The following is a 9,997-nucleotide window of genomic DNA, read 5'->3' on the forward strand; positions in this document are numbered from 1 at the left end:
TTTCCCGCCAAACTCGGCTCCGATCTCTCACCCTCCCGTCTCTGTCTTGACCCATTCTCGACCTTCAACGCCGTCTGCACTTTGTCGACTTTCTCCTTTCCACCCTGTCCTCTTAGTCACAAGGCCTCCACCAGTGTTGGTCGGCTTCATCAGTCCTCGTCGAGCCCTGCGCACCACTGCGCGAGGCTTTTGTGAACTAATCATCCCTGTCCACAGCCTCGACATTCCTGCCTCTCAGCGACATGCGTTGCAGACACGACCCGACTCCGCGCACGACATAGAACCCTCCTCAAACACCACCTCTGCATGACGACGATAGGCAGCTGGATTATGACAGACATCCCGCCGCCGTTGAATGCACTCGCTGCTGCTGCTCGTCAGCAGCACCACCCTCTGTCGACCCTACCCTTCGCCGCTGCCCCCTCCGCTCCGCGACGATCAGCACAACCGCCCATCGACGACGGCATTGAAGAGGACGATGGCGAGATCATCTGTATCTGTGGCATGCGCCACGACGACGGCTTCTCGGTCCAATGCGAAACCTGCAACAACTGGCAACACATGATCTGCTACTATCCAACCGAAGCAGATCGTCCTGGTGAGCATCAGAAACATTACTGTTTTGACTGCCAACCACGTTGGCTCGACGCGGACCAGGCAAAGGAAAGGCAGAAAAAACAGATACAAAGACAAGCCCTCGACTCACGGCGACCCGGCCCAAAACATCGCAAAAAGCAGAAGGAATCTCCCTCTGCCGTCAACGGTTCCCTGCTGCAAGGTCGCGAGCGTAAGAGTGCTAGTCCGCGCGATCAACCTCCCCCTGCCAAACGTCCCAAGACAGGCCACCGCTCGTCGGCCGCTGCCAATCACGCACCTACAAGTCGCAAACGAAATGGTACGATAACGACAGCTCGCAGCCCGTCACCCGACCCGTCTAGACCCATCATACCATGGTATTCGGAAGAGTTCTATCGCCTCTACTCTCAAGTCTCGTCGCACGTCGAGACCGAAACAAACCTCATGAACAACATCGCCGTCACGAACTCATTATCGGAATGGCTCAAGAACCCGGCCGTCGTCGAAAAGGATACCAACGGGCTCGCCCAGAACGACATCTTCCTCCGCTGGGACGGTTCTTTCGAAGATATGCCCGGTCGGCCCGAGGTCGCCGTACACTGGGAAGCAGACCCCAACTTCACAGACCAGGCAGAGCCTCCGAAATGGCCCTGCTTGACGGTCGAGCAAGACATCTCGAAGCGCACCTTCATCGGCGAGCTTCGTGGACACATCGGCTATAAGGAAGAATACATGAACGATCCTGACAGTCGATGGTCATCACTACGCCACGCTGAACCCTTTGTCTTCTTCCACCCTCAACTCCCCATATACATTGACGCTCGTCAGGAGGGCACCATGTTCCGCTACGTCCGTCGCAGCTGCCGACCAAACACGGAGATCCAAACCATCATTACCGACGGCACGAACTATCATTTCTGCTTCATGGCGACGAAGGACCTCCAGTCCGGTGAAGAGATCACTGTCGCATGGCAGACCGACGACACGATCAAGGCAATGTACGCCGAGAGAGGCATTGTGCACGGCGATGTACCCGCCGACATCAAGTACGCTATTGCCATGTGGGTGTCCAACGTGTTGGCCAACTGCGGCCCCTGCGCGTGCAACGGAGAAGGCTGTCTCATGGCCAGATTCGATCGACGTGGTCAGCCCCAACCTGTCGAACCCACCGAGACGGCTCCCGCACCTATCAAAGTGCCTAAAGCTCGCCGCAAAAAAACCAGCAACAACCTTTCTCCCATCGACCTGAACCGCAACAGCCACAGTCGCTCTGGTAGCGAAGCCCGGAAAGTCGAAGTCGAGGATGACATGACTGACACTCGCTCTGTCTCTGGCTCGTTCAGAGCTTCAGCCAGCCGAGACATCACTCCCGGCACCCACTACTCGGCTGTTATACCTGAAATGTCCGAGCGCGAAAAGAAGAAGCTCATGCGCGAGGAAGAAATGTTCCGACGACAAGAGGAGGAAAGTGGTCGACAAAAGAAGAAGCGTCACAGTGGCGCCACACCACTGCTGCCGCAGAGTAGCACGCTTTCTTCTTCAAAGCAACAATCGTCGGAACCTTCATCTTCACGCCGCGGTACCATCTCTAAAAGGCCGTCCAAGCCTTCGAGGTCAGGTAAGCAGTCGGAGTCGACGAGGCCAGTCTACGTCGATTCATCTGTGCAATGCGACATGGACAACGACGATCCGCCTGGGCCACCGATGCCCACTCCTCCAAAGAAGAAGCAGTACCTTTCTGTCACGCAACGGCTACTGCGGAGGTGCGCTTCCAATAATCTCAAGCGCAAGGCTGAAAGCGAGACGCCTGAAGATGCACCCACCACGAACGGAGTCCATCCAGATGAAGACATGGACATCGACAATGCAGACCAAAGCCCGACGAGCGTTGGCGCTGCATCAAGAGCCACTCCTCTGTCGCCAGTCTCTGTCAAGCACGCCGACGTCAATATGACTGAGGCTGCGCCTGTACATCCCGCTTCGCTGTCGCCTGCTTTCGGTCCAGTAGATGCAAACATGCAGGAAATGGATGATGAGCATACTCAGGCCACGCCTCCACCCAACGGCCATGCTGCCTCCTCATACAGCTCAGCAAGTCCATCCACATCAAAGTCTGGCCTCCCTTCACATCCACCAATGGACCCTCCACCCCCTCCATGGCCACAAAAAGACGTGCCGAGTATGGGTGAAGTGCTTCCTGCCTCTCCAGAGTTTAAGGATACCCGATTGGAGATGCATCTGACCATGCCTCCGCCATTGAACTCTGCAACTTCACCTACTCTCCTCTCCCAATCACCCGCAACGATGACACCTGGCCTTTCCAATATACCCCTCTTCTCGCCATCTGTCTCTGCGGCAGTGAACCCCAGTCCCGCCAGGAAGAAGCTGAGCTTATCCGACTACACAAAACGCAACAAAGTCCACCAGCCACGAGACATTTCACCCGCAGCCAGTCTGACGGACAGCGTATCAGCCAAAGACAAGGAAAGCATCTTGAACGGTGTCGCCGTCACAGACTCGCCAGCATCAGAGCAGGCCATCGATGCCGCAGTACCAGCTGGAAGTCAAGAGTCCGTGGTACCACCAGCTTGAAATAAAAAGGTTTTTGTAATATAGGGAGGTCAAATTCTGTCTTGAGCGTTCTTCGCTTCTCTTTCTTTTCTTAATGATCAAAAGGGAATAAAAGAGGTGGGATCTGCCGTTTTTATTTTTGTGTGGCTTTTTAAGCGTCTTCCTTCATTCTTCTTCTCCAACTTTATAGTTAACTGGTAAAACCTCGACACTCTGACTGTACGATGATGTTTCTCAACCGTTTTTTCTCTTCCTTCTTGTATGTGAAGTAACTCGATATGAGAATATGCTTGCGCATTAGGCAGCCTGCTCCTGCTCCTGCTTGTTTTCGTAATCAACCTTGGCCGAGCTAGAACAATGGGATGCTGCAACAACTATCCAGGGGCAATTTGCCTTTTTACTTTTTTGCTCTCCCCGAAACTTCGCAGCAGGGGTCAGTCTTGATGTGGTATTATGATGATGAGACCGAGTTCATTCGAGCTTGCTCAGAGACAAAAAATCATGAGCTTTGGTTCAAGCTTTGGTGTTGTTTTTAGCTGGACTTGTATGGCCGGGGGGTTTATCGGAATGTCTGCGTGATGTTTGCGGAAGCTTTTTACCATACAGGCATTGTACTTCAGAAACTCATACAGCAGAGCATTCTGCGGATAACGTGTCGGATCTATCGGTGTACGGAGACTTTTTTTTTTTTGCTGACGCGTCCGGACTTTTTTTGAACGATACATATGATCCCGTCTATCTATATTAGGACTTTGCTTCAACAAAAGGCACTCTGGGAGACTGAGTCCTTTTGATCTAGGAGGTCAGAGGCGGACCATTTCTCGACGATGGTGTGGTTGAGGTGTCTTCTGGCCGATGATTCGAGTAATCCTTATTGACCTTCTCGGGTACTGTCTCTACACAAGAAGCGCCTGTATGATCTCGATATTGAGGATCGATCACGATAAGCATGATATCACGCTCTCGACGACGCTGGGAGAGATGTTGAGATCGCTGCATGTTGTGAAGTTTTTGATTACACAGCAAGGAAAAGAGTGCATCATGAAGGTGAAAGAGAGAATGAGAGATGCGAGTATAGCTGAAGTGAGCCTCTGACACTTGTTCACAACTCCCTGGAAGATGGTAGATGTCACCAGTCTGAATAGTGACATGCCTCTACACAGCTAGCTATTGACGTCCGTATCTCCGAGGATTTCCCAAAGCCAATTGGCGACGATACTCACGCATACGTTCAATTAGCCTTACGACCTCTTTTGCGAAAAAGAAAAGGTCAGCAAAAAGGCAACAGCGATACAACACACAAACAGGACTCACTCTCGTAATGATCCACAGGAAACTTGATCCCTGCGGTAGTAAACTCACCACCCAATTTCTTCATCCTGTCCGCACTTTCTTGCTCCCTAGTACTGCTGTCACGTCTTACCCTATCATTGTGTTCTGCTGATTTTGAATAGTACGCTGCCTCCCAGTCATCAATCATGACGGACTTTAGCTGTCGGATTAGTTCTGAGTCTTGCTGTAGCAGCTTTTCGAGTGGTAGCATAATGCCATCACTGCATAAGGATATACGGAGATGCTGCAGTTGGTTAGAGAGGAAGTCTTGAGACATAATGCCAGGAGTGAGTTTGTGCAGTAGTCTCTCGTTGCTATCAAGGGTCGTGAGGGAAGCGTAGTTATGTAAAAATCCAGAGGCTTGCGCGCATGCAGAAGGTGAGTTTTTGAGTGTGAGACCGCGAGGCTCGGTGCTCACGCCCCACTCATGCCAGATGTCGCGTTTCATGCTCAGACTCTCCAAGCTGTGGTGATGTGAGTATATGATTTTCTTGATGTGCTGTAAGTTCCAGTCTGATTTTGGTATATCATAGCCAAGGGTCTTCAGAACAGTGCAACGGCTAAGCAGATTCTCCAAGATTCGAGGATGAACGGCGCACGAGTGTGATTGGAGGCTCTTGAGAGTCGTGGAGAAAGACTGTGTGGATGTGTATCCATCTTGTTCTTGGATGTACACCTCAAACGGCCATTCGAATCTTGCCGCATAGAGGAAATGCAGACTTAATAGAGGGAGAACGATAGACAGTGGATAGCCCTGATAATGGTCAAGACCAAAGTTGTCCAATTCATAAAAATATTCGTCGTTCCAGTGTGGGTACACATGTACTGAAGTCAGATGTCGAAGGTAGGACAGAGTCTTTATGAAACTTGGTGGTGAAGTAGGCCGTGCGAAGTCCTCAGAGTCGTAATTCGGCATCACTAACTCCATGTGCTCGACATGGGTGATCAAAGTGAACAAGAGGGCGACATCAGCATCCTCTTGGATATCTGACAGCGCATAGAACCATGACTCCCGTTCCTGAGCTGTAATGTCCAGTTTTGCCAAATGTTTCTGGTACAGTGAAAGTAGTTGCGGCGATGGAATCGCTCCATGACTCGGTTCGCCATCAAGCAACGCAGTAAAAGTACCATCTCCAGGAACGGACTAGTAGGAAAGCTCTCTTCGTCCTTGTCTTCAGGGACGTGATCGGTAAGTATATGCTCCAAAGTGCCAGCCTGGAGCCATACTTCCACAACTATATTGCGAACACAGCATGCAAGATCCGGTCACCCCAACAAGGTCTGCAAGTAGCTATGTACAGATCTTAGTTCAAGTGGCGCTCTGATGGTATCAGGTTTGAAATAGTTGCGGCAGAGCAAAGGTTCTGCTGCTATACGCAGTCGTCTGGAAGTCCGGCAGAGTTTTGCGAGGTTAGACCATGATTGGTGAAGTACAGCGAGGTGAGCAAGCGATGTTTTACGGTCTCCATCCAATGGTTTCAGTGCGAAATCTTCGAAGATCAGGGTGAGTATTTCTAGAGGTAGATCGCGGAGCATTTTGTGGACGTACTGTCGCTCGATCTCTGCGACGGGGATGAGAAGCAACGAGGTTGGCAAGAACAGACCTGCAATTTAGTCTGTTGTACATGCCATGTTAGTCACAGTTGTCATGAAACACCCGCGCTTGTTCGACGCTGTAGCTCAAGGCCACCCATTTTTTGGGCGCTTGCGGTGGGTGACTCGGTGAGCGAGTTGGGCAATAATGCCAAGATGAAGTACCGACCCATCGGGAATGGGAGAAGAGGCATAGTAAGATGCAAAATGAATTCGAGGGTCGAAAGGCTTTTGAGAAGATCCTAGTTGGGCTGCATCTGAAGTCGACAGCTGTGTTGCCCTCCGCCGAGAACCCCATCATCGCGAAAGTTATCATGTCTCGCCGTAATTTTTGAACTCATCTCTTCCCTTTGGTGATCAGACTCGTGGTTCTCGAAGAAAGGTACCCTTGCAGATCGAGGGCTTTCGCAGACTTGCTTTGTAGCAGAAAATAACACCACATTAATGCACATCAAGACTTGAGAGAGCGAGCCTGTCGAAGTAGTTGTCTAAGTGTCTTCAGGCTAGACACTTTTCAACCGTTCCTGCTCCGTAATGTTCCTCTCTGAACTTGGCAAGCGCTGTGCTAAGCTTGACATCCTCGTACTCATTTGGAATCCCGATGATCTGCTCAATGGCCATCTTCAAAGCACTTTTGGCTCCTATTACGTAATTCTCTCCAGGGAACTCGATACCCTTCAGACCAGGTGCTAGTGTAAGTATCAGATCAATGTAAGAGAGGGCGCCTTGCAAAACTTCGTCGTACTCTACAAAGTCCCTGTCAAACATGTGAGTATATTAATTTTCTGAAAGCAGCAGGTTTCTCACCAATAGGACGTGTTATGGTCGCCGATATTCAGTAACTCCAGCCTTTCTAGTTTGGGAAACACCACAGGCGTGATTCCCTCGAATCTTCTCCATGTTCGTGGGTTCTGCTCCCAGCCTATCGTAAGTCTTTCCAGATATCGACAAGCAAGACCAACAGCAGACACGGAGTATTCAGTGAGCCCTTCGCTGATGAACCCTAAGGCTAATTTGCGTAAGTTAGGAAACTTCGTGATCCACTGACCGAGTCGATCATCATCTAGCCAGTCGAGCATTGGTGGCTCCTCATCTTCCCAACGACCGACGATACTCAAAACACTCAGATTGGGCAGAGAAGTAAGAGCCATGAACTCGACTGACCCCAGACTATGTTCTGGCCAAAGCGACAAACGAAGTTCGGTCAAGTTGGCGAATCGCGTCAGTTGGCGGCATATACTTCCCTCATAGAATTCCGGGAGGGCCATCTCCAAAGTCTGCAGGGCTTCGGTTGCAGTCGAGAGAGCAAGCGCTAGGAAATCTCCATGTCCACTGACGCTTAAGCGAGTCAGATTGGGACTTGGAGAAAGCGGCTCGTCGATGAAGCCAAGAATCTCTCCTAGGTCGACCTCGTCTATGTCCTTGACCAGTTTGAGATTATCAAAACAACCACACTTGAGAAGCCGTGCTAGGGTTTCATTCGTGCGGACTTCAAACACAATCCCGTCAAACGCAGGTGTGACCCGACGAGACAGGATGTCCTCAGCGATCTCGACTGTGTCTAGGCAAGGATGCTTCACCAGAAATTGCATCAATGCCTCGTAATCTTCGACTTCTGCAGTCTCTTGTAAAGTGACGTGGGACAGTTTGGTGCACTTACTCAAAGCCTGGACTGCAGGCGCACTGAGCCAGCCTGTAAATCTGATAGACCGCAGACATTGTCCCAGAAGTGGACAAAGCAGCCCATCATCAGGTGTGCTGCCCATGATTCGGAGGCCCTCAAGCATTGGCATCGTGAGCGTTGATAAGAGCTCTTTGCAGACCACATCATCGCCATCTATGACGATTTTACGAATCTTGTTGGCATAGAATTGACGACGGCCACTGTGCTTAGAAGGGCAAATCAGAGCTTTCAGTTCGGGCTTGCGCCACAAATGATCGACTAGACCTTCGAACCACTCTTTGTTGACATGGACTGCATTGTAAAGAGTTGGAATATCGCCCTCGAGGCAACCGAAAACATGCGTGCGGAGCTCGGGCGGCAGGTCGTCAAACGCAAACGTCGAGTGGGACCGAGATGCATTACAATTCATCTCGACGTCTGGAAGTGTGAATAATGCTCAAGGAATTGCAAACTGCACTATGTGACTCCGGTAACAGTGGGCAAAGATGAGTCATGTTGCGAGAAGACAAGGGGGACGACGACTGCTTGGGCGGCTATCTGAGTTGACCGATTGCATTTCCTCTTTGGGCCTAGTAAGCTTCGACCCTTTGCAACTTCCTTGTCGACCACATCTCCCAATTCGCTCCGAGAGCCTGTCTACCGTCAACCAATTCTCTCGCCCTAGATAGGCCGGTCAAGTCGGAGAAACGCATTGTCTTATACCAGACATAGGTAAGCAGACTGGATCAGTCTACTCGTTGTGCAGTCCAACTTTGCCTGCGGTCTCTGTTGCAATTCTGTCTCTTGCTCTTCCACCAAGTCTTCCTTGTATCTGGCTAGCAATTTTCTATCTAGTACAGAGCCCTTTAGAGAAGAGGAACCTCCAGTGACCAGTTCATAGGCTGTGTTCATCGAATGTGCGAAGCATCCATGACCATGTTCACAATGGTCCATCCAGAAGTCTTCACAGCCGTAAATTTGGACCTGCTCAAGACTTGGAAGAAGCCTTGAGGCAAAGTCCAGATATTCTACCGCGACTTTCGTATGAGCTCCGTCATTCCCTGATCTGTGGAAGCGTCAGTATCTCTAATCTGGCTGTCTGTGTTCTGCGCGCGATGCGCCGTTCTGAGCGGCCATGTCGCTGATGGTATTGTCGTGGTGATTGGGAATTGAGGTCTGCGATAGGACCTGATGGTTTGCGCACAGTGCGTTATCGTCTTCAGCCATGATGGTGTTGTTGTTGTTGTTGTTGTTGTTGTAGGAAACGAAGTGCTCTGGCGAGAAAAGCGATGGTTATGCGCAGCAGAATGCTTGGCTGGTGAAGTTGGAAGGTGCGGTTGAAGGAAGCTGATGCGGAGTGGGAAGGTTCAGATTGTCTGGTGAGAAGAAAGCTGAGTGATGAAGAAGGAAGTGAACGATTTTTCGTCCGCTACACTCATGGGTCTGTGTACTGGAAGGAACGACCGCCCAGGTGAAATAAAGAGATATCGAGACGGTGACGCTTTCTGTACCTTTATCTTGGGTGTTTTTAAATGCGATGTCTTATTCACGATGCGATCAGGGTCTGATAAATGAGAATGTCGAACGCAATGGTCTGAGAACAGAACTTAGTAGAGCCTAGCCTTTCCTCCCATGCGTATGTGGATCTCGTTCCCTCCATGTGTTATCTCCTGATCCGCTTCTACCTGATGAGCATAACCCTCCGCAAGTCTTTTGTCTCTTCAGCCTTCGATTTTAATTCTTACGAGGGTTCGGCCCTGTGACGGCTGCTTGCTCCATTCACAGCAGAGTTCAGCTCAACCCGCCATTCCAGTGGTTCAATGCTGTTTAGCCGTTGAATGCAGAGGGTGCGAAGGCTAGGCAACGACTCACGGACAAGCAACAAGGCCGCTGGTACCAAAGATGTGGTGATTTCCCTGTGGAGTCTGTCAGCAAAAATTATAGCATGGTCGTTGGAGCAAGTCTTACTCTGAGGCCAGGAGTACGTCGTGTGTAAGTGGATTTGTTCGCCTAACTCGACCGAGTTCCAGCACCTCTAGTTTGGAGAGAGTGGGCATCCGACCAGACAACGACTTCCATGTTTGCAGGTCATGCTCCCAACCTAGCATGCATGTGACGAGGTCGGGACAATTGTAAGCAATCGACGCGATGGCACGCTGTGTGAGCTTCCATCCCCATTGCAGCTTCAGTTAATGCAGCCGAGGAAATCTGGAGATCCAAGAAGCGAAAGTCACGTCAGTCAGGGAGACGTTCGACTGGGTA

At 50.7% G+C, this 9,997-nt stretch overlaps 3 protein-coding genes across 3 annotated transcripts; 1 reads left to right on the top strand and 2 right to left on the bottom strand.

The window, feature by feature from the left end:
- Positions 1-306: 306 nt before the first annotated feature.
- Positions 307-3,168, top strand: AUEXF2481DRAFT_23 (uncharacterized protein; the record flags this gene model as incomplete). The annotated part of the gene is made up of 1 exon (XM_013493065.1): positions 307-3,168. One exon carries the CDS (start codon positions 307-309, stop codon positions 3,166-3,168), a length of 2,862 nt encoding a protein of 953 aa, XP_013348519.1.
- Positions 3,169-3,942: 774 nt separating this feature from the next.
- On the bottom strand, positions 3,943-6,111 carry AUEXF2481DRAFT_84195 (uncharacterized protein; the record flags this gene model as incomplete). The annotated part of the gene is made up of 6 exons (XM_013493099.1): positions 3,943-4,259; positions 4,371-4,397; positions 4,462-5,530; positions 5,608-5,714; positions 5,940-6,083; positions 6,105-6,111. 6 exons carry the CDS (start codon positions 6,109-6,111, stop codon positions 3,943-3,945), a joined length of 1,671 nt encoding a protein of 556 aa, XP_013348553.1.
- A 459-nt stretch (positions 6,112-6,570) lies between these two features.
- Positions 6,571-8,165, bottom strand: AUEXF2481DRAFT_24 (uncharacterized protein; the record flags this gene model as incomplete). Its single annotated transcript, XM_013493066.1, has 2 exons — positions 6,571-6,829; positions 6,880-8,165. The coding sequence occupies 2 exons, from the start codon at positions 8,163-8,165 to the stop codon at positions 6,571-6,573; spliced, it is 1,545 nt and encodes a 514-aa protein (XP_013348520.1).
- Positions 8,166-9,997: the final 1,832 nt, after the last annotated feature.

This window comes from Aureobasidium subglaciale (genome assembly GCF_000721755.1).
Source record: "Aureobasidium subglaciale EXF-2481 unplaced genomic scaffold scaffold_0, whole genome shotgun sequence".
In the NCBI taxonomy this organism is placed as follows: domain Eukaryota; kingdom Fungi; phylum Ascomycota; class Dothideomycetes; order Dothideales; family Saccotheciaceae; genus Aureobasidium; species Aureobasidium subglaciale.